This window comes from Coptis chinensis, chromosome 2, assembly GCF_015680905.1.
Source record: "Coptis chinensis isolate HL-2020 chromosome 2, ASM1568090v1, whole genome shotgun sequence".
NCBI lineage: Eukaryota > Viridiplantae > Streptophyta > Magnoliopsida > Ranunculales > Ranunculaceae > Coptis > Coptis chinensis.
This window is the reverse complement of record NC_141457.1, coordinates 93,625,637-93,651,043: the sequence shown is the minus strand read 5'-3', so window position 1 is coordinate 93,651,043 and position 25,407 is coordinate 93,625,637. Positions and strand designations below refer to the sequence as shown.

The 25,407-nt window shown below is 36.6% G+C and overlaps 1 protein-coding gene and 1 long non-coding RNA gene across 4 annotated transcripts; both read left to right on the top strand.

Annotated features, from left to right (window-relative positions):
• On the top strand, positions 1-1,026 carry LOC147519082 (germin-like protein subfamily 1 member 13). The gene is made up of 2 exons (XM_086590734.1): positions 1-212; positions 371-1,026. Exons 1-2 carry the CDS (start codon positions 95-97, stop codon positions 916-918), a joined length of 666 nt encoding a protein of 221 aa, XP_086446860.1. The 5' UTR covers positions 1-94; the 3' UTR covers positions 919-1,026.
• A 16,095-nt stretch (positions 1,027-17,121) lies between these two features.
• On the top strand, positions 17,122-23,951 carry LOC147519081 (uncharacterized). 3 transcript variants are annotated; one of them, XR_015211997.1, is made up of 3 exons: positions 17,122-17,745; positions 18,109-20,486; positions 23,726-23,951. It is a non-coding gene; the product is annotated as an uncharacterized LOC147519081 (long non-coding RNA). The 3 variants fall into 3 exon arrangements; XR_015211998.1 differs by having other exon boundaries at positions 17,148-18,236; XR_015211996.1 differs by having other exon boundaries at positions 17,148-20,486.
• The last annotated feature ends 1,456 nt before the right edge of the window (positions 23,952-25,407 follow it).

Here is a 25,407-nt window from a genome sequence, read left to right as displayed (position 1 = left end):
ACCAGTTCTAAAATTTGTTCCTAGCTACCTGTATAAATACCCATGTAAGACATGCTAAGTTTCATCAACTCAAACATAACAAAGCATTAACACAATGGGCTCCGCAATCCTTGTAGCTTTCACCGTACTTGCCTACGCCTCCTTTGCTCTTGCATCTGATCCTAGTCCACTTCAGGATTTTTGTGTTGCCATTAAGGACACTAAAGATGGGGGTATAAGCTCTAACTTTTTTGGGTTTTTTTTATAATATATAGGTGCTATGTTAAAATCAATTTGCTGTTTACAGCGGTCAGTCGTATCATATATATTGCAAGTTGTTATACTTTTTTGTAGTTTCATATATGCTGATCGATACACGAACATTTTGCAGTTTTTGTGAATGGAAAATTCTGCAAGGATGCGAAGCTTGCTACAGCCAATGACTTCTTCTTCAGTGGGCTTCGTAAACCGGGAAACACATCAAACCAACTTGGTTCAATGGTCACTCCAGCAAATGTGGATCAAATACCTGGACTTAACACTCTCGGTATCTCTTTGGTTCGTATAGACTATGCACCCTATGGTCTCAACCCACCGCACACTCACCCTCGTGCAACTGAGGCCCTAGCAGTCTTGGAGGGTACACTTTCTGTCGGATTTGTCACCTCCAATCCAGATAATCGCCTCTTCACTAAAGTTCTTTATCCGGGTGATGTGTTTGTGTTCCCCGAAGGCCTTATTCACTTCCAGTTCAACATTGGTAAAACTAAAGCCGTTGCATTTGCTGGTCTAAGCAGCCAGAACCCTGGTGTGATTCCTATTGCCAAAAGCGTGTTTGGATCCAATCCGCCCATATCTGACGATGTTCTAGCCAAGGCATTCCAGATTGACAAGAAAATGGTTGATTATCTTCAAGCTCAGTTCTGGACGAACAACTAGATTAATCGCTACTATTAATGCTGTTTGTACAACTAGTAGTCAATAAAATACAGAGCTCTATTCTCTGATTGTCTTTTTCAAATACGATAAAAATTATGTTTCTTTGTCTATGATCACATCACACAATATGAAAGTTTTGTTCCCCGACAAAAATACCTGAGTGACTCTTACTGCTTTCAGCTGCCATGGATTTTTTATGCAGTTAACATTAATTGGTCGTCATCTCCACGAGCTGAGTGCCATACTAAAAGCCAGTCGAACAATTTTATATATTTTAAACTCTCTGGAACTTACAATTTACAACAATGTACAGAATGTTGGAATAAGCTAGGACATTCTAGAAAATCAATTTAAAGAGGACATAGACTGTCTGAAAAAATTGAAGAGCAAGTCCAAAGCTAGGATGCTAAACGCCTAAACATGCCCTTTTTCCGTTAAACCGCTCTAAGCATTCAAAACTAAAGACAAGTGGAGTTCCCTATTGAATTACATTTAAAGTATAAAGCTACTCACGGAAAAATGCCACAAAATTACCACGATTATGAGCTACGCATCACTGGAAATAGGATAAACACCCTTGCTAAAACAAACTTAAAAACCATTAACTTGGTTGATTGATCAAGAAGGTAAGAAGTTTACATGATTAGTACATCCCCCGCGCGCCAGCCTTATGCCAATGTCTTAAAACATGATTTCTTCATTTTAATGAAAAAAAATATATTCTAAATGTTATAGTAATGTGGACAAATTATTTTGCAATGGAGGCGTACGCCTCAATACTGAAGCGTACGCTTCAGGAATGCCTCAACACTTCATGAACGCCTCACACATTGAAGTGTACGCTTCCAGTGTAAAAGCACCTCACTCAATGCTTCTAGGGCACTTTAGGTGGCCTCAAGGCGTACACCTCAACTGCCTTTTAAAACACTGCCTTATACTTCGTCCGAATAAAGTTTCCCATCCCAATTTGCCCAAGATCGAGCCCTTCCTCTAAGGCTATGATATATTAACTTTGTTTGTTTAGCATTCTTCAATATATAATGGAACAATTATTTAGTTTGTTTGTCATAACATTTTTTTTCTCAATTTTTTCTTTAATTTGTTTGGGTAAGGTTACTCCAAAAGTAAAAAAAGGTTACTCCAGCATCGTGCAAATAAGGTTACTCCGAAGGGAAACTCCAACCCTTTAAATTCGCTTTAGCAAAATGATATGCTTGGTGTTATATCACAACACCCGTTAGTTACAGTGATTCACTTAAGTCTTCTGAAATAAAGTACGCCTTGCAAAACAGGAAAAAAAAATGTAGAAAAAAAAAATTGGATGAGAATTCTACATTAAAGACGCGTTTGAGAGGTGAAATTGTGTTCATTATATTGGGGCTACTACTTTGTTTTATAAGGGTAAAGTTTCTTTAATTTAGTGAAGTACTGAAGCCAGTAGCCTTTCTGAATGTGATAGCTGAGAACTGTGATTATTCGCTCGATCATACTTGCCATCAATTCATTTTGGATTATAACTGCATCATAATTTTCAGAATAAAAGGAAAAAAGGAAAATCTCACGTCAACTCATTTTGCATGGCATCTGGATTAAGACATGCGTGAGGCAGTTTCTGTGGGAGCCATCTAGAGTGTGGGGAAGGACTGTACTTTAGGCAAGGTATATATGTAACCAAGTATGTGTTGTACTTCTACCTCAAGATGTCGAGTCATGGGAACTGGGAAGTAGTAATTACTGGATGCTCAGAGAAATCCAGAATTGGTGGAACATATATAAATCATAGAATGGCAGTAAGAATAGGAACTCACTGCAACAACCCCAAATACACCATTTGGAAAGTGATCCCAAGTGTGCAAACAAAAATAAAAACATCAAATACTAAACACTGTATAACCCTCAAAAACGGAAGTTGGATTAAAGAAAATTTACAAATGTTGGCACAGACGCTCCACCCACAAACACACAAAGAGTATATGGTCGAACAGAAAAAGAAAAATTGATGCAACTAATTCTGTCACGCGATTTGTACAATGAAGAATAAAATTCAGAAGAAAGAATACAGATTATGTTGACAGTATAAACATAAGAAATTATAAGAGCATTCCCAATGCAGATGAATATCAAGAGAATGTGACAATATTCACCTCCAAATGGTCAAAAACCATTGCCCAATGCAAAGGTGAATATCAAGGTGACTATTTTCCCAAGTCAAAATGAGAGTGAAACCTTCAATTCAACCGAGATAGTGGTTGAGTTGTGAACTTCGGCCAGAATGTTGGATTCCGTCTCATGTGTTTCTTTTTAATAAAAAATCGGTTTTTTTTTCGGACAGAATGTTTGATTCCGTCTCGCATGTTTTTTCGACTTTTTTTCGGTTTCTTTTTTTTTTTAACTTCTCCGGCGCGTTTTTTTTTTTCGATTTTTACATTCAAACGGAATCCAACATCCCGTCCGAGATTAATATTCACCTTTGTATTGGGCAGCCTCACCTTGCTTTTCACCAAAACGGTGGAAAAGAGGGGAAATTGAGCCTACGTGGAGGTGAATAATATTAACATGCATTGGGAATGCTCTAAGCAGTGTACCTTGTTCAATGATGCGAATGGTACATTGAAGCTTATCTCACACAACAGAATCCGCAAATGTAGTTGGAAGCCATCAATGGAAAAGTTGTTGGGGATATGACACCAATCAATATAATCCCTTCAAGAATAGCTTGTAGACGAACACTCAACTACTCCAATTCATAAATCCAATCAAACTCTACAACTAACCAAAACTACAAACCTAGCCTATGGAGAACAACAACCATAACCTAAGTCTATGGAGACAACAACATCTACTATCAAGCAATGAACAAAGCAAACTAGCATAACAAACCACAACACAAGATTTATGTGGTTCGGCTTAATTTGTGCCTACATCCACAAAGAATCAATCCTTTTATAAGTATGGGATATGAGAAAAGAATATTGCAATCACTCCTCAAGTCTCTCACTCTTACTAGATTTCTCTTTCTCTTTACAAGCTATGTCTCTTTGTAAAGGTTTACTCTCAATTTTAGTTTGCTCCTCAAAATTGGGTTTCTCTCCTGTGTGTGTTTTTTCTCTCTTTTTCTTTCAACCCTAAATAATGTTGTTTTTATAGTATACAAAGTTTCATGGTCGAAATTTTTGTTTTGTCAAAATATTGACAAAAAATCAAGCTCCTCATTTTTTTTTCTCACACTCTCGTCATGGTGATGGATAAAACCCAACATAAAGCCAAACAAAAGTTACGACTGTTGAAAGCCATGAATGAAAAACTCAAGAAAGGGGAAGACAACATACCACTGCAATAATAGAAGTAGGAAAACAAAAAATAGTACCAAAACAAAGTTGCTGCCAACATATGAACTTCAAAATAATATTAGAAAAAAAAAAAAGGAACAAAAATGCCACCTCTGCATTTTAAAATGGAATTCTGCGGTCCGTGGTTGCGAGGAAGATAGAAATCAGTTAGCGCGGATGCATGAATGAAGTTGCTGTCAAAGATGTTTTAATGGATATTTCTGATGTTATTTATTGATGTTTCTAGTAGTATATATACATGAATATAGAGATCTCCTAGATCCACATATCTAGGAGAATATAATATTCTTACTAAATACACAAGATACTTCATAATACTAAATATAGCAACAAATATTCTAACACCCCCCCCCCCCCTTCTCAAGTTGGTGCGTGGATATACACATGCCCAACTTGAAAAGAGTAAGCGCGCCACGCGCTTGGATATGCCTGGACAAGGGCATGCCCCGCGCTCTTGTCTTGACGAACCTCCAGTAGAGTAAGCGCACCCCGTGCTTGGATATGCCTGGACAAGGGCGCGCCCCGCGCTCTATATTATTTCAGCATCTTGTCAAGTTGGTGCGTAGATATCGCACATACCCAACTTGACAAGAGAATCATTAAACACCCTTGCTAGCCACTGCTTTAGTAAGGACAAATGCTAGTTGGTCTTCAGACTTGACAAATGGAAAAGTAATAATTCCAGCTTCAAGTTTCTCTTTGATAAAATGTCTATCAATCTCCACATGCTTCGTCCGATCATGTTGAATAGGATTATGAGCTATCTTTATAGCTGACGTATTGTCATAATACATGTTCATTTCCACTTTTGGTTTAACACCCAAGTCCGTCAACAAGTTTCTCAACCACAACAACTCACATACCCCATATGTCATATCTCTATATTCAGCTTCAGCATTTGATCTCGATACTACTGGCTACTTTTTACTCCTCCAAGTCACAAGGTTTCCACCTACAAAAGTGAAGTATCCTGAGGTAGACCTTCTGTTGTCGGCTGAGCCTGCCCAATCTGCATTAGTGTAGCCTTCTACTTTTAGGTGATCATGTTTTGAGAACAATAAGCCTTTACCCGGAGCAGATTTCAAATATCTCAATATGCGCTCTACAGCATCCATATGAGATTTACGTGGGTCATGCATGAATTGACTCACGACACTAACCACATACGCAATATCTGGCCTAGTATGCGATAAACAGATCAGTTTCCTACAAGCTTCTGATATCTACCCTTATTGGTAGGAGTTGCATTCACACATAGAAACAGCTTGTGGTTCTGCTCAATGAGAGTATCAACTGGCTTACATCCGAGCATTCCAGTCTCAGATAATAAATCAAAAATATATTTCCGCTGGGATAAGAAAATAGCATTTTTTTATCAGGCTACCTCAATCCCAAGGAAATAGTTAAGGTCTCCGAGCTGTTTCATTTCAAACTCAGAAGCCAGATACTGTTGTAAACTAGAAATCTCCTCATGATCATCACCAGTCACCACCATATCATCAACATAGATAATCAAAGTAGTAATTTTACCTCTTCTGTGTTTTAAAAACAAAGTGTGATTCGAGTTGCTTTGTTTGTAGCCGAACTTCTTCATAGACTTGGTGAACCTGCCAAACCAAGCTCTTGGAGACTGTTTTAACCCATACAATGCCTTCTTTAGTTTACAGACCATTGTTGTATATGAGTATTCTGGTATACCTGGGGGATGATCCATATATATTTCTTCAGTAAGATCTCCATGTAGGAAAGTATTTTTTACATCAAACTAAAGAAGAGGCCAATCTTTGTTAGCTGCTAATGACAAAAGTACTCTCACAGTATTGAGTTTAGCAACTGGTGCAAAAGTTTCTTGATAATCTACACTACAAGATTGTGTATACCCTTTCGCAACCAGCCGAGCTTTGTATCTCTCAATAGCCCTATCTGCTTTGAGCTTGACTGTAAATACCCATCTGCACCCCAATGTCTTCTTTCCCTTTGGTAAGATTATAAGTTCCCAAGTGGCATTCTTTTTCAGTGCTGCCATTTCTTCTTCCATAGCTTTAGTCCATCTAGAATCTGCTAAAGTTTCCTGCATTTTACTAGGAATAGAGACAGATGATAACTGGAGTACATAAGATGCATATGACTTGGACAACTTGTGGGATAACACATGATTGCTTATGGGATATTTCACTTTAGCTTTAGGATCAGGTTCATATTTAATTGGTGGTTGGCCACGGTTAGATTGAGCTGGAAGATGATATTGAACACGTTCAGAATTAAGACTAGGTAACTTAACATCATGAATATTAGAATCAACAATAAGACTAGGTAGGTTAACATCATGAATATTAGAATCAACAATAATAGAGTCAGGCGATACCTCTAATGGGTCTTCTGGAGAAGATTGGATTAGTGGATCCGTTGTAGGAGGTAATATACTATCATGGATTTGATCTTCACATTCTTCATTTGAGCACTCAGTGGAGGTTGCATCGACTTCTTCTATTGATTTTTTTATCACTAGGTGATTGTGGTCCCGATAAATCAAAGACCATTATATCATCATGATTCTGCATTTCATTTCTATTCTCCCCTTGAAGTGAAGAATCTTCAGTGATCTCTGTATAAAAAAGGTCGTGTTCATGGAAAATGACATACATTGAGACAAAAAAAAATTTAGACGATGGATGATAACACGTATAACCTTTCTGAGTTGAGCCATACCCAACAAAGACACACTTCAATGCACGTGGATCAAGTTTGGTGCGTTGTTGTGTATGTAAGTTAACATACACCACACACCCGAAGATATAGGGTGCTAAATGAACAATGGGTGGAAGCGTATAGTGATCAGAAAGCCTATCTAAGGGTCTCTGAAATTGGACAACACTAGAAGGTGTCCAATTCATTAAGTAAACATCAGAGTTCAAAGCCTCGCCCCATAAGTGAGATGGGACATGCCCACCAATTAATAAAGACCGAGTAATCTCTAAAAGATGTCTGTTTTTTTGTTCTGCAACCCCATGCATTTGGCTGAGGGGAATAAGGGCAAGAGGTTTGATGTAGAATATATTAGCCGAATGCAGAAAGCCAGACAATTCCTTTTTGAAATACTCACCCCCATTATCAGAGTGAACAACCTTTATAGAGATGCCAAACTGTGTGAGCACCATCTGATGGAAAAGGGGAAAAATTGTACAGACATCACTTTTATGTTTTAAAAAATATACTCAAGCCATCCTAGTGCAGTCATCAACAAAAGTAATAAACCATTTCATCCCGTTATGTGTAGGACGTGGGGCAGGACCCCAAACATCTGAATGAACTAAAGAAAAAGGAGCAACAGATTTATTATCACTCGAAGGGAAAACAGTACGATGGCTTTTCGCCATTACACAGGTTTCACAAGCAAACTCAGAAAGACTACAACCATTAAATAAAGAGGGAAATAATCTCCTAAGATAACCAAATGAGGGATGTCCTAGTCGTCTATGCGAAAGCCAAATCTCATTTTTATTTTGATTAACCTTATCGTCACTGTCACACCCCAAATTTCCAGACAATATTTAAAACAATTATATTCAATTATCTGGAAACCCGGGGTGAAACAAAACCCCAAAACCCTGTTATCAAACACGATATATACAAAATTGAAATCAAAAGAAACCTAAAAGGAACAATCTTTAAATCACATTATTAAACTACAAAGAAACTAACCAACTCTATTACATCTGTCTCAAAATAAAACCATACCCTTCAGAAAATCTTAAACCAGAAGACTCCGAGAGCAACTCCAAACCACGTGTCCTTATCCACTGCACTCCACCATCTATGTTCCCAAGAACACACCCACGTTGCAAAACAAAGCAAACATGGGTCAGCAAATTGAATTTGATGGTATGAGTAGACTAACAATAAAATATATATAATAGTCTTTCAAATTAATAAATATAACATTACCAACCATTTCAACTTGGAAGACAATATAGTTCCGTTTTCCAAAACGGCGTGTAGTTTCTTCCCAAGTAAGATTTCACCCCAATATACAAATTCCAAGAATCTCATATAATAGTACTCATTATTCCCACTTTCCAAAATAACTCACAACATAAATACCATTTACATTCCACTTATTAAATGCACATATGATAACCTTATTAAATATGAGTTTGGTATACCTTACCTTTAAGCCAACACGTCGTCTTAGGGTAGGATATTTATGTCCCTACAGAAAAGATTAATAGATCCTACCCTCCTGCAAAACAGAGTTAGACATCACAATAAAATGTTTTATCTCAACCAGTCAAATTTCCATTCATAACCAAACCTTATTTAAGACATTCAAGTCTAATTGATATAACCTAGTTCGTCCCGCATATTCGGGGAATACCACTTATCATAATACCTATATCAAGGGTAGTCATTCATATGACATCATTACGTCATAAAGTTTCTACGTGCATAACCATAGATCTCAGACTATCACAATTCATTAATATTTCAAGAATAATATATCACGTTATAGTCATTTTGCAGTCACATAGAAATCACAATAATTTACTAATATTATTCACATTCACACTTCACATCCATAATATCACACAATTCATATATTTTTACTTAAAAACCACTCGTCTACTTATGAGAACGGGGAAAATATCACACCCAAGGAGTACATTCATCCCTTGTGAGTTTCAACTCATACAAACCACGTATATATTTCTCATAAGAAAACATATACATCATATGCAATAACTCCATCACACGAAAAATCAATATTTTTACTTTACTTATTAATTATCTTGTTGACTCATTTATTCAAAGACACAGCCCAACCTTTAGTTCCTACTCCACGATTTGCACTACACACATTTGCCAAATCACACATATCCGTGTGCCTCACTCACACCGAGTACCACTACAAGACATATGTCCCAAGCGGGATATCGCCTCCAGGAAACATACTTTCATCTTGTAAACTCGTAACTTGTGAGTCACGTCACCATCTCTCGGCTTTCCATACACATAATCACAAAGCCTCCTTTGGGCATAACAAAATATCAGGTCATTCATGGCACATTCAATGAATACCTTGGGTCATTCCCGCCACATTCAAGGAATACCCATCATAACACTAACGGGCCATTCATGGCACATTCAATGAATGCCCTGAGTCATTCCTGCCACATTCAAGGAATACCCAAACCTACATTCCCGTACATTCAAGGAATACGACCAACCCGCAAGGCGAATACCTTAGTTCCTCTCTAGGGCAGTCCAAACTATTGGGTCATTCATGGCACATTCAATGAATACCCCATCTATCACATGACATCACAAGTCATAATATCTCATTACCAAATCCTGAGGCATGGAGAGTTCTAAAGATGTGGGCGACACATTAAAACATTATTATCACTTATAACTATACTAGCATTACTCATGTCAAAATAGACCACACATGCAGAGAGTCATTTTCGCACGCGTCAAGGCAAATCAAGCACTTAAATATCATTGAATGTAAACAGGCTTATAATCAAACAAATACAATTTATCTAACCACACTCATATATACAATATCGTAAACAAATAATTCATTAGCCCAAATTCAAGTCCACACACACTAATGTCCAAAACATATCCACATATACTAAAGTCTATATTCATATACAACTTCTATCTCACACATATATATTTATGTAGTCTCACAACAACAGTAATTTCTAACACAATCACATAGTTATCACACAAACTAATATATATATTATAGATATAGTGACTGCACTTTATAATGTCGCCTCACGATCCAATCTTTTAAGATTAGAATCAAGCCTTACGTAGCTCTTAACCAATTCTCCAAATATTTTAATAATCACGATAAAATAAAACATATAGATATATTTTCATTCCACACCAATATTTTCACAATAGTAAGAATATATCGAAAGTATAATAACCACTGACCATCTAATGCCATCATGTAACCACCCAACTATATCTATTTTAAACTTGAGCTAATTCTAACAACCTTGTTAATCCGTGCCTTGACAGACAACCCACCATTGGATCTGCCTAAAATTTGTTTATGTCATTTAACTGGATATCAAGAATCTATGGATTAAATTTGAGGTCAATCCGATAATAGGTTGACCTCCAAGGTTGACCTCCATCTAAACAGAAACAAAGGACTGCACCCATCAGTTTTCTGGTGTAGTTTCTACTACGACTAGTCCCACTAATGGAAGCCTCGACAGATATCAAGCCATTGGATAAATCTAAAAATCTAATATGGCAGACTAAAATGTGTTAGGAAACTATAGATTAAATTTCATACAAATCCGAGTACGAAAAGGTCACCATCTAAGAAGAAACAAAAGACTACACACTGCAGTTTTTCTGGTGTAGAAACACTACGACCTGTCACGCTTATGCACACCTCGACAGAAATCCAACCGTTGGATCTGTCTAAAATTTTAATATGTCAGACTACAATGTGTCAGGAAACTATGGATTAAATTTCATACAAATCCGAGTATGGAAATGACACCATCTAAGAAGAAACAAAAGACTGCACACTGCAGTTTTTCTGGTGTAGAAACACTACGACCTGTCACGCTTATGCGCGCCTCGACAGAAATTCAACCGTTGGATCTGTCTAAAATTTTACTATGTCATACTACAATGTGTCAGAAAACTATGGATTAAATTTGAGAGACATCCGTGTACGGAAAGATCTCCATCTGAACAGAATTAAAAGACTGCGCAGACAACTTTTCTAGAATGGTGTTTACTGTTAACTGTTCATCTTCTTCACAAAACTCTATACAATTTATTAATGGCTTTATCCTCCCAATATACAATCCATATGATCACACATAACAAACAACATATCCTATTTCTATAGAAACAATAAAAGAAAGAAATATAACTCACTTTATTAAGTCTACAAGATGTAAACAACTTGAATATCAATAGTGCGGTGAGCCCAATACTTTGCACTCCTTTTTTCTCTTTTCTTCCTCTTCCCCTTCTTTTTATTGGAGGCTAGGGTTTTGTTTTTGAATAATAATCTTTTTTTTTTTACTGAGAAAATTCGCAGGTCTTCTTTATTCCATGTTTTAAGTCTGTTTAAGTTAACCTATGGGCCTCCAATGGGTCTAAAAACACCCAAGGTCCATACCTATATGAATGGGTACATTTTAACAATGTTTTCAAGCCCAAAAATGATTATAAAATGCCCACATAAGTTCTAACAAACAATTGAAGTAAAAACATGAACTTTTTTTAAAAATCAACAATAGTTAAACAAATTCTAGAATAAGCTAGACTTCATAATATAATTGTTATTTTCAATCAAATAATGTAATTTATGTTGTTTAAAAATTGGGGTTGTTATAGTCACTCATAACATGAGCTTTTACTCCTTGATTGTACCATTGAAAACCATCTTCCAGATAGTACAATCCTCCACTTTGTTTACCACTGCCAATCCTCTTCTTGGTATGGGTGTTCTGAAAAATACAATGAGTGGGAAAGAACAAGGCAACACAATTATTAGATTTGGTTAATTGGCTAATAAAGAGAATGTTACAATTTAGTGACGGAACAAATAAAACATCGTGGATAGATAAAGAAGGGGACAAAGGTACAGTGCCAATACCAACAATTGGAGATGACACACCATTAGCATTAGTAATGACTGATTTGGGACAACTAGAGGAGAAATGGTTAAATTTATATCGATCGCAAGTCATATGATCAGTAGCACCCGTGTCAATTATCCAATCACTATTTCCAGTAAAAACAATAAGAGCAGAGTTAGATATACCTTATTGGGCAACAAATCCGGCAACAGTGACTAAGTGACTCTTCGAACTTGAACTCTCTGCCTTAGAGTTAGAAGACATGGGAGACGCCTTACCATTTGGATGCCAATCTTGATAGCCATGTAGCTTAATGCAGGTGTCAACTACATGGTTATCACTATTACGATGGGTACACTTACAAACTCCTTTCTTTGAATCAGGATGAGCAAATGATTTTCGAGCCACCATAGCAGTCCCTTCATTAGATGTCCCACCAAGCATGATATCCTGACGATTTGCCTCAGCACAAACCATGGCATAAACAGACTGTATGTCTGGAAGTGGCTTAATAGCAAGAACACGACCACGAACCCCATCCAAATGAGAATCAAGATCGGCCAAGAAAACATACACACGCTGAGAATTAACCTTTGTGGTATATTTCTTAATGTCATTGGCACACTCCATAGTGCAGTCTTCAATAGCGTCAAATTCCTGCCATATTTTTTTAAGTTTTCCAAAATAAGGAATAACAGAACCTCTATTTTGGTGGACAGAAATTCCCTCACAATATAGCTGATAACCTTTTGATGCATCTTGGCTAACATAGTAAGTTTGTTTTGCAGTATCCCAAATTTCCTTGGCCGTAGATAAGCGAAGGAAAATTGACCTGATGTCCTTGGTCATTGCATCAAGAATCCAAGACTTAACCAGACAGTTCTCATCCTCCCAAGCTTCATATTCCTCATAATTTATGTTTGTTGGAGCAGCCTTAGTACCAGAGATAAAACCCCAACATTTTCTGCCCCTGATCTTGTTTTGCGTATTCAATGACCACTCGATGTAATTAGTACCATCAAGTCGTTATGGAGTAATTAGTGAGGACATCTCTTTCATATAAAGATTAGACATGACCGCGGAATCTTTATTAGAATGCACAACAACGGAATCACTATTGATAGTTAAGTCTGTCATTATGATATTGAACACAAATAATGAACTAGATCAAAAAAGATAAGAACGATAAGTAGGAGAGGGTAATAAAAAGTATGATATGACCCGAAAAAGAAACCAAACACAAAAAATGGCTCCGATTCCTATAGTAATGGGGTAGTGGAAAGGAAATCGGAGTTGGCTCTTGATACCATGTCAAAGATGTTTTAATGGATATTTATGATGTTGTTTATTAATGTTTCTAGTAGTATATATACATGAATACAGAGATCTCCTAGATCCACATATCTAGGAGAAGATAATACTCTTACTAAATACACAAGATACTTCCTAATACTAAATATAGTAACAAATATTCTAACAGTTGCTACAAACGGTTTCATTTATTTTTCCAAGTGAAAGAGAAGTTAGGCACAATTCATTGTTTAAGGAGATAAGTTGAAGACGAAGGGTTTAAGTATAGTAACCATTTTTGTTTTGTTGTTGAGAGAAACGAGAAGGGAGCAGTGGCGGAGTCAGGGGGCGGTCCAGGGTACACCCTAGCTCACCCTCGGTTTTGGTAGAAAAAACATTTAGTCTTGGTAAAACTGTAAATTTCACTTTCCTTAAGGGCTTCAACAAACCCATTATGTTTTGAATTGTCAATTATGCCTATAAAACCTAAAATATAGTAAGTGTGTCTAGTAGATTTGCTAAGGTTTTGAAAGTAATTTTGGAATTTATTAGTTGGTTTGACTTGAACATGGACGCATTTGAAACAACAAGTGCACATGGCTTCCACGTACACTTTAACTGAAAAGATGGTAGTGCTACTATAAGTTTGTCACATGAATGTTTGCATGCTAAGCCATATGTTATTATAGTACTATATGTTTGAACAAAGAAGAACAAAAAATGAGAGCAAAAAAAAAAGTGAAAGAGTATAGACTTTTAAATGGCTTTTATCTATAGAAATTATCAATTAAGAAAACAAACAATTTAATGAACTAACCTACACAATTAATAATCTTGTTTACTCCTTATTAAGTATAATAGATGTGAGTTATGATTGTTCTTTTAAATAAAAAAATTTCATTACGTAAACTTTAATATGTTTTGATTTTGAAAATTTTATAGACTAAATTAACAATTGTATGTTTGCATAAAAAAAACACGATAGATTGACAAATATTAAAGTAAAGAGAAAAGTAAGAAATATGTGTACACTCTAATTGAATTGCGCTGAAAACTTGTAGTGCTAATCGGCTCACAAAGGGTTTTTCTTTTTTTTAGGTAAAGGTCGGGAAGGTTTTTTTTATCTTTTTTTTATGTTTCTGTTTCTTTCTTTTGGTTATTAGGGGTTGTTACGCGAACAGTTCCCAAAACTGGGCATGAGTTTGTTTTTTTTCTGCCAAACTTTTGTAAAAGTTGAGGTGTCCACCTTAGAGAAAAAAAAGGGGGCTGAGATGGCTTCTTGGGAGCATTCTCAATTGTTCAGTATTAATGGTCTTTGATATCACAATATATTTATGATATTTGCAGTCACAAATATCTACACACAGTCTGTGGATATTTGTTGATATATCACGATATATCCACGATATTTATAGATACCCCAATGTAAAATATCTCCACATAGGGTATCCCCGATTGATAAGAGTCCAAAACTGTAGTTTTAACTCCTTAACAATATTGCTTTTAGACCAATTATGTGATTAATAAGTAAGAGTTAGTACTGTTATCGTGCTTTTGTGTATTTCAGGCATTGGAGTCGAATATGTGTAGAAATGCGTCCCTTTTGCGAGATAAAGGAGCAAGGGTTGGTTGCTAAGAAGTTCTATGATTAAAGGCCAAGATTCTAGGAGAAAAAGCCTTTTTAAAGCCCGGTCAAAACTGAAAAGTCAAAGTCAACGCGGGCAGAAATAGCGCACAAAAGTCAGCTAAACTTCCAAAGGCCGTATCTTTAGACTCAGACCTCAAAATTGGGCCTACCTTATGTCAAAACGACCGGCTCGAAAATGAGCTTTCTAATGGTCCAAGCAAGATAAGTAAAAGTGGATAAAAAGATTGTTGAAGTCATTTCCAGCTGAAAACCCCTTTGTGGACTGAAATAATGAGGTTTTGGGTTCGATTTTCCGGCCCAAAACATGACTCCTCAGCCCATGCACGAATTTGTGGATCTTGTCTCCTCTATTTGAAGAGAGAAAGACTTAGCTCTTAAGATACTTAGTTTTTAGTTAGTCAATAATCCAATAGTTAGTTTTTACTTAGCTTTACTTAGTCTAGATCCAATAGTTAGGTTTAGATCTAGTTAATTAGCATCAAATTAGTGTTTAGAACAAGATTTAGTTTTTAGAATCAATAATTAGTTTGTATTTCAAGTTTTAGTTTCTAATTCAATATTTGATTCATAGATTTAGTTTCTCTTAAATTGATAATTAGTTATTCACAATCTTAGTTCTAAATTAGTTTTAAATTCAATTTAAATTCATTTTGAATTATTATTATTATTGTTCAAATAGATTAATAGAGTTTAGTATTCAATTCAATAATTACTTCTTCTTTACATTATGTCTTCCTTTCATTATTTTAGTTTAATTAATCCAAAGATATTAGGCTAACCCCCCCATTAGAGGGATTGATTATGAAACCTAATGAGGAATAGATTGCTTAGTATAATTATTTCATTATGTATGTATTTCAATGAGTTTAGTTTATTGTATGACTTCCAAAATAAGCATATGATAAATTAAACTAGGAATTATTGTAATTAAGTCGAGAGACTTAGTTGTAATAATCATACATGCTAGTAATAATGACTATAGAGATATAGGTTGTTGCTAGGGATGATAAGGATTGAGGCTTTAGGTTGAATCGTTGCGTGAAAACCTAAATATGATATCTTTTCAATGAATAATTTGATTATTGCATGAAACTAGTTATTAGGTGGATTGATTATTCTTCTCTATAACTTTCTCTTCCATCAAAACCCTATTTTTATTAGTTTAGTTAATTTAGATTTATTTGAATCCATAGTATAATCGTAGAATAGAAATCTCTCAACATAACATTACTCTCACTATTGTTTCTTTGTGTTTGATTAGTTGAATCATATTTATGTCTTGGTAGTTTAGGAGTGGAACAAATCCGTACTCTTTATATTACTTCATTATTTGATAGTAGGAATATTGATATAAGAACTTATTTATGTGATTGATTATTTGTGTTTACGCATAGAGAGTTAGTTAACGTAAATTTGCTATTATCAACGATACATATCCATAAATCATGAGTCGATATATCGCCCTATCCTGATATATATTTTGTACTATAGTAAAGCCTATACACAATACAAGTTGAATCAAACTTTGTAGCCTATGATCGAAATCGAATTTGTAGTTAAGAAGAATAGTAATCTAGACTCGTTGAGCTACTCAAATACTTGATGAATCGAGCTTGAGCACGTAATAAAGCTCAAACAAAATTTGAGCTCAACTCGAGAAACACATGAGTCAAGCTTGAGCACGACCTTAGTACTCGACACGAGTAACGCGATGAGACGATGACCCGCCCTAAATCAGACCAAGATAATGAGATATCGCGATAGTTCAATTTAGGGGTGGAATTTGGGTCGGGTTAGCCAAAGCCCGATGGACTAAAACCCGACTTTTGTTGGTCATGGGCTAACATGTTATATCCGTGGTCCGGGATTGGTTTTGTAAAATCAAAACCCGACTCGGTTTTGGGTTGGGCTCGGGTTAGAATATCAAAAAACCGAATAAGATTGAGAATCTCTATTTTAGAGAGAATAATATAATCAACAATGTTAGTTTTTCTTTCAAACAATCAAATCTCTTTGATTTTATTAGAAGATTTCAATTTCGATGTTTTTTATTTCATAATTCAAAAAAAAACTTGAAAAGTCTGACCAACCCGACATAACCCGACCCAACCCGAATTGGTCGGGCTAAAACTTGGGCTGAAAATTTAAGGACCGACTAGGGTTTGGTCTCGAGCTCTGGCTGAAGCATTTCAAACTCGGGTTGGGCTCTGGTTATGCCTCAAACCTGGCCGAGTTCCACCCCTAGTTCAACTCTTCCATATATATTTCATCATTTCCGAACGTACATATCGATATCGTAACATATAACTGGTATTTTGCCCACCGCCAAAAGTACCCAATCAAGAAGAAGACACATCTCAAAACCCCCACATTATTTCACGTCCAAAAATTTCCACAATCAAAACAGAGAGAAAAAATTGGAAAACCGGAGAAGATTTTGAAATCATTACCCCAATTTCTCTCGTAATTATATTGTTCTAGAGTCTTCTCATTGACGTCTACAATTTAAACTACAATTCAAAGTCTATTTTCGTTTGAGCTTTTTCCAATCTCTCTGCATACCTTTTTCATCCTTTAACCAGTTCATATCTCACTTTCACTCCAATGGCTGATTGGTCTAGTATTCCAGAAGAACTCCTATCTTCATCTGTAAACGGCTAGATTCTTTCGTCGATTACTTGCAGCTGAGCGTGGTTTGCAAGTCATGGAGATGCGTGTCTATCTCCCCTTACAAGTTACAACTATCCACTGCGACAACTTCCGCTGCTCATGCTACCCCAAGAAAAGACTAATTCAACATCTCGTAGTTCCTTTCTCGGTCTTACAAAAGGCGGGGAAGAATTCGATAAGACCAAAGTATACGAGCTTGATTTACCAGAGATCCATCAGCATAGGTGCGTTGGAGCCGCAGGTAATTGGATTGTTACAGTTGATATGGAACTTGATATGCATATTTTCAATCTATCTCCAAAGTTCATATGAATCTCCCACCACAATCCACATTCGATAGCCAGTTTCAGGATCCAACAATAACTCGAACTCAACTTCGTGATTTTATGATAAGTAAAGTGGTTTTAACCTATCCTAAGGATCCATCTGAAGATTGCATTGCGGTAGCCATCCATACTCTTTCCAAGAAAATAGCAATTGCTAGACCAGGAGACAAAACGTGGACGACAATACAAAACATCTCCTTTGTTATGGACGTTATATACTTCAAGCAGCAATTGTATGGAATTGGTGCTAATAGGAAGTTATATATTTGTGATATCAGGAGTTATCCTCCGAAGGCAAGTGAAGTGCACGTGTCCTATTCGTTAAGTTTTGAAGGTGTAAATCGCTACTTGGTGGAATGGTAAGGGGAGTTGCTACAAGTAGTTCGAGATGTTGATTATCGAAAAGGTATGTTCTGTACTTATGTCGGTGGAAATCTTTGGACAACATTCTTTGTTCTTGGGTTTTAATACCTCGATCTTCCGACTCCACAATCTTCAAGAGGAATTGCATCTATTTTACTGAAGACAACCATCTACATTATTATGGAATTAATCTCGACATCAAAATTCCTTTTGATATGGGAGTTTTTAATTTGGAAAATGAAAAAGCTCGCTCTTTTTCCACCAAAAACAGTATTCCTACTTCACGATTTTCACCTCCTATTTGGATTATTTCAAAACACCATGGTTGATCGTCAATATTTTTGCATGGGACATTTGGGACCGTTGTGCCGAAGTGAACTGCACTAGTTACTGTACTCACTTTACAAATCCTTTTTAACTTTCAGATTGTTTAGTTAGTTTGTGCGACATATATTTTCTTGGTGTACTCCAATATCTATATTTTCTTTGTATATGATGAAATTCTAACTAGCTTATCGGAAGAAAAAAAGATGAAATTCTAACTAATCCCACTACTTTAATTTTTTATGATAATGGATTTATCAATTAAAAATATAAGTTATAAGGGTATTAGATCTTATGTGTAAGTTAACCTGTCTTTGCTTATGGAAAATGCATGGCATGTTGTTACTGCAAACAATGATTTTGCAAAATATTTTGGGAAGTAAAAGTTTCACTAGGGTTGGTGAAATGATTAGTTACTATGTCAACTCTTCAATATGGTATGGTATGAAAAGGGCAATGTAGGAGTTACTGCCCAAATGCCAATGGCACAACCGCACAAGGTGGATATTTGGAGAGATGGGTGGAATAAGTAGTGTGACCCTTAAGCAAGCTTTATATATTTCTAATATGGAGTTGGGTGGATCCAGAGGCAGACCTTTTTATTGAATGGGACTTGGGTGATTACAAAGATTATGTGGAGGTTATTGAGCTTGCAAGCTTCAATGCAACTTCCATTGGCTAAGCCAGATGAGAATGAGGAAGAGTGGAAGACCACCTGGCATGGACTATGGACTCTTGATTTAGAGGGTGTGAAATTGAAATAAAGAACTTGCTTGTTTTGATTTCACTAAATTGTGTTCTTTGCAGAGCCATACATGGAAAAACAAGCACTTAATGTAAACTATACACAAAGTCTTTGGTAGGATAAATAAGTCTTGTATAGACCTTGTATAAAGTCAGCTATGAGACGACTGAGCACATACAAAGCCTCGTGTTTGTCTGGCATGTTGTAGAGAATGGAGTTGATAAGTTGGACTTACACAACCGAGTAAAGTCATCAACCAAAGTGAGAAAGTAATGAGCACCACTTAGTGAAGCAGTTTTATAGTCTCCCCAAATGTCAGTCCTAGTTTGTTTTGCTCTATGACAAGTATCACACACAATTACGAGAATCAAAAGTACTAAAAATAAATTCCTTTCGAACTTTGGAGGGATGTTTAAGACGACAATGCCACAAATCAAACAAGACGCTAGGTTGAATGGAAGTGCAAGCCACCGGTGTATTGGGGACACAAAACAAATATAGTTCACCATGTTGTTTACCCACTCCAATCGTCCTCTGCGTTTGGTCCTGAAATACACAATAAAAAAATGTTACTGTACATTGGATAGACTTGGTGAGACTTGGTACAGAGAATAATAAAAAAATGTTACTGTACATTGGATAGACTTGGTGAGACTTGGTACAGAGAATAAGTTGTAGCCAAATGAAGGTACACATAGAACATCATTTAATGTCAAGTTTCTGGTGAGAAATATGGAACCAACATGAGATATAGGTGGGGTGGTACCATTTAGCAGCTTAACCGGTGGAGAGGCATCACATGAAACCAAATTTTGAAGCAACGAAATATTATTGGTAATATGATTAGTTGCCCCACTATCAATAATCCAAGTAGTGGATGCCCTACGTGCAAGATGGAAGGGTATTGGGCAGGTAGTAGTGCAGTAGTAGGACCTAATGCAGCTGCAGCTGCAGCAAGGATAAAGATTTTGAATAACTTTGATTGGATTCTCGCATCAATTCAGCATTACTGATGAGATCAAAGCATTAGATTTAGCAGAAGTGAAGATTTATAGTTTTAAGTGTTTTTAAAGTTTTTTTACGTGTACTTTGATTGGAATGCTAAAAGTCATTAATTAATGAAATCTTCACTTTGCTCTTTTGTGTGAGTGGTGAACTGGGGATCAAGAAGTACATTGGACGGTGGGAAATAAATATTCTGCTACATGACATGTATATGACGAGGTTAGAATTTTGCAATAGCTTTATTTCTTGGCATGATGATTTTCATCACATAGAGACTGTTCTCCCTAAAAATGACAGCTTAATAGAACTTGACATATTTAATTTTTAGGCAAATTTGTGTCAAATTTCACTGAACATGTTATTGACTTAATCATCTACACTCTAATCAATTGCGTGGGAAATCTCAATTTTCCAGAAGTAAGTCCATATTAATAGAGTCATGGTAATGAATATGGTGCTCCTATTTAGCGAGAAACATGGCACTTGTGTAAACTGAGTAGTCTTACTGTATAACATGTAGAAGGTTCGGACTGAATGATAACTTGACATTTGCAGACAATGTTGTACTCAATGGCGATTTCGAAGAAGGACCCTTAGTTTACACTTTATCGACATCGCCAACTTCTGAGTCTCCTCAACCTAGGTATAACTCACAACCAATGGCTTAGCATTTAGGAGCAAAATAAGTTTAAAATCTAGGCTACTACCGTAGAAGGCTTCAGTTCTCCAGATTCCTCAAATGTTATAAGAGTTGAAGATTCCATCTACCTTGTAAAAGTGGTAAGAAGAAACAACGCTTTTGGCATCTAAGGCTCTAAGCCTACGCAAATCGCATGTGAATTGTGAAGTATGAAATGAACTAGTTTTTGCCCGATAGTACAATACTACAATTATCAAAAGGTACAGCGCGTCAAACCAAAACTACATAGGAACTAGAACACAGACTATAACACCCCGTGTTTTATTTTTTTTTATTTTCCTAATAATAATAATAATAAAGATAATAATGAAAATAGATAATAGATAAAACAGATATAAGATATCTAGCAGTTACGGACAGATAAAAGCCCGTAGATAAATGGATGAGTGTTGTCCTTGTTTTTCGGGGAGTTTTCTCACATAGAGTTTTTGGGAAAAAAACACAGCGAGGGTTTTAGAAAAAAAAAAATGGGAGTTTTACTGAAAGAAGAAAATGAAAGGTTTTTTTGGTAGCTGGCTGATAATCGGAGAGCGCTACAGGTGAGTAGAGTTAACTCTCACCACTACTAGAACTATGATTTTCGTCTCTTTAGAATTTTCGAATTTACTGTCCATATAAATTGTTATTGTGAGTAGTTTAGTTTCATTTTTAGTCGATACCCGGGAATAACTTTAACTTTACTGTATCAAAGTGTTGCCGTCTGTTTTCTGCTCATTCCACTGTGGTTATTCTCGCATTATTGTCCGGTCAGGTATGGTAAAGAAAACTTGGAGTATTGTTAAAACCGGTCGGTTATAGGGTGTTTGTTCATAATTACTAAAATCTATTGAACTGTTGGAGCTCTAAATAAACTGTTAATGGCGGCCCAAATAAAATCGCCAGTCTACGTTTTTGGAATTTGTATTAGTTGGATTTTGATGTTGTGTTATTGTTGTTTGATTGAGGTTGGGATATCGATTTGGAACATTGGTTTCTTGGGGTGATAGAAGCTTGGAATAACTGTGTTAATGGCGTTACTGTGATACTGGGATTGGTTTTTATGCGTTTTTAAAATAGTTTAAATTGTTTTTGTTTGATTTGGTGGGTTGTTGATGTATGTTTAAATGTTGGAATGTGGATGAGGGTTGTTGAAAGCTTGTAGCAGCCATTAATGGCGGTTCGAAATTGTAGATCTAGTTTTGAGGATGAGTTATCGAGTAGGTGGATGGAGTTTTTGCCTTTGTTAATGTTGTTTGGTTTTTGATGGGGATCACAACCGATTTGATGAAGTGAGGAGGGTGGGTGGCTTTGCTTTTGGTGGTGGTGGAGGTCTTTGGAGGAAGGAGATGACCGACCGGGCTTGGGCACGTCCAAAGCCTTTTGGCTTCTTTGGGCCGGTCTAATTTGTTTTGTGTTGGGCCCGGTTTTGTTTTAGTGGCTGGGCCGAAATTTCAATGTTTGGTTGGTTGTGTTTAGTTTAGGCCAGTTTAAGTTAAGTTTTGGGACAGTTCTCTTTGTTTTGTTTTGGGCGAACTTCGGTTGTGTTTTAGGCGATTCGATCTAAAAGTTTTTGGGCCAGTTTCTAATATTGCTTGGGGCAGTCCATAGGACTTACTAGAGATCCCAATGGGTCTTTCAACGTTTAGACTTTCGGGTTCTAAGGTTTGGGGTTTGGGCTCGGCCAGTTGGGTCCGAACCATTTCCTTAGTCATGAGCTCATGAGCCATGCACCTTTGCCCTTAGCCATGAACCATGGCTATGACCCTGAACCTGTCGAACATGGAAACGACACTTTGACTATGATATGTTGATTTTGACTTTGACCAGTTGACCCAATTTGACTTTTTAACTCGGATTATGATTTGGGCTATTAGGATAGGTCTAGGGCTATTAGCATGCTTGGCTTTAGGCTAAGACCTTTCTATATATACGTGTGTATGTCTATTAACTGCTATGTGATATTTCAGTTTTTGTGATATGCAACGTTATGACACTTATACATCCATGAAATTAATAACGCGTAAACTAAAATATACATGAAACAAGATACTCCTACGTTCTCTGAAATGATATATACAATAAGGTTCAATAATGCGTAAACAAATTTACCACCTCTTTTAGAACTCTCTACCACAAGTTTTAGAATTGAGTTTTATGACTACGATGTCATATATTAGGTGGGCATTTATTGAATGTGCCATAAATGGCCCGTAAGCGTTATATAGGGGTATTCATTGAATGTTGCCATGAATGACCATTCATGAATGTGCCATGAATGACCGTTGTTGTTTGGACTGCCCTGTAGAGGAACTAAGGTATTCGCCTTGCGGGTTAGTGGTATTAATTTGATTATGTGAGTGTTTGGGTTTTCTTTTGAATGCCTAATATAATATCTACAAAGGTTATATAGAAGTTCTAACTTTCTTTTGCAGGAGGGTAGGACTTAATAACATTTTGTGTAGGGACGCGATCCTACCCTTATATAGCAGTGGATATCGGTAAGTTTTAATTAAATGATTTAGATATTAAAACGAGTTATTTGAATGAGTTAATATAATGGAAGTCTTGCTTGGGAAGAAATTATGCCGGTTAAAATGACGGAACTACCTGTCTTCCAAGCTGTGAATAATTAAGTTATGGGATAATATAAAGTTATTGTTTGAATAATTAAAGTATGATAATGGTTTTATGTGGTTAGTCTACTCATACCAGCAAATTCCATTTTGCTGACCCATGTTTGCTTTGTTTTGGCAACGTGGATGTGTTCTTGGGAACATAGGTGGAAGGCAGTAGAACCGCGGCGTTTGATTTGGGATTCTTGCCTAGAGCAGTCCGTTAGTTTTCTTTTAGGTCTGATCTTTTGAAAGTATGTAATAACGTAGTTTTCTGTTCAGATGACATGAAAATACGATGTTGAAAACCTGTTATTCTTAGAGTGGTTTGATGTTTTATTGGGACGGAAGATAGACTTTTTATAAAGTAATAAAGAGAATTTTTGGAGATTATTTTTGTTGTTAAGATTCTTTATGATGTGGGTTTTAGGTTTTGACATGTGTTGTATCCACCCCGTCATAGCCTGGGTTTTTAGACAATTGAATCGAGTGATGTTTGATATATTTATATTTCAAATATTCATTTTTTTTTTATTGTTTAGAAATTCGGGCTGTGACATAGACCCAGACACCCAGTAAGATTGTTTACCTTAACATCTTTCCTAAAACCTGATAGACTCTACAGTCACACACACTCACACAGCAGCCTATTTTGTGTCTGAATAAGCTATTACCATCAGTCCTGGGAAAGCAAACTTCATGTCCATAGCAACACAAAGGCCAAAACAGCATAGGCCTCAAACCTAAGTCTGCACACATATTTCTTCCCGATCTGGACAGTCCCCACACTCTAACATCATCCATAACAGGCCCACATAGGGAGCTCTTGTCATCAGTTCTTGTATTGTAATATATATATACTATAAAATGCAATCCTTGTCCTTTCAGCCTTTGCTTGTGAATGTTAAATTTGCAGTGTCATAGGTTGAGCTTGCCATGGTCAAGTGGCGAATATTCTGAGCTTGATCCCAATTCCCAAATGCCACGATTGCGATTGGCTGTTGGCATTTGTCACCAGCATATCCTAAAGAGAATATCGATGGACCATAAGTTGCATAGCAGTTGTTCCCCTTAAAATAACTAAGACACCACCAATATGCAGAGCTGAAAGTACTGAGACATCAATTTCACCTGCATTTAGGCACAATTATAACATGCGTAAAAGAACGTGATAGACCCCAAAGTTATGCACCATCACGGGTCACAATAGTGTTGGAGCTCTAAAATTCAAAATAATTGTAAAGGCGTGTTTTTCCTTCACATACAAATGAGTAAGAAGAAGGGGTTTGGATTTGGGAAAGATCGAGTTCGCTAAGAAGCGAGCTGCCTACGTATCTTCTCTTGATTTGGGGAAAAGAATCAGGTCTCACGTAGTTCGTGTAGGTGGTATTTATAGGCAGATTGGGGTATGGATCCCTGAGACACGTGTGCTATCATGTCCATAAGGGTGGAGATTATGAATGGGTGTTAGGTTGGTTCTGGTAGGAATGCGGTGATCATTGGGAGTGGGTACAATAGTTCATATTTCTCGGTAATTGGAAGTACATCTAAGGCTTTGGTAATGATTACCCTTGGATTAGGAAAAGTGTCTTTATTCGAAACGTTCTGTGCTAGGTCGTTCAGTCGTCTTGGAGTGTTCTTAAGCGAGCTGAAGTGTACCACCTACATGAAGCGAGCTGCTTGCAAGTCGATCTTGGAGAACAATGTCCTGAGTTCGTTACAATCTCTACTTATGCTTAATGCATGCTTAATATTCTTTAATGAGAATATTACTCCCTCCTTACGACCCCTCTCTCGATGGGTTGTCGCACATTGAAGCGATCTGCTGAGAGAAAGCGGCAATACGTGT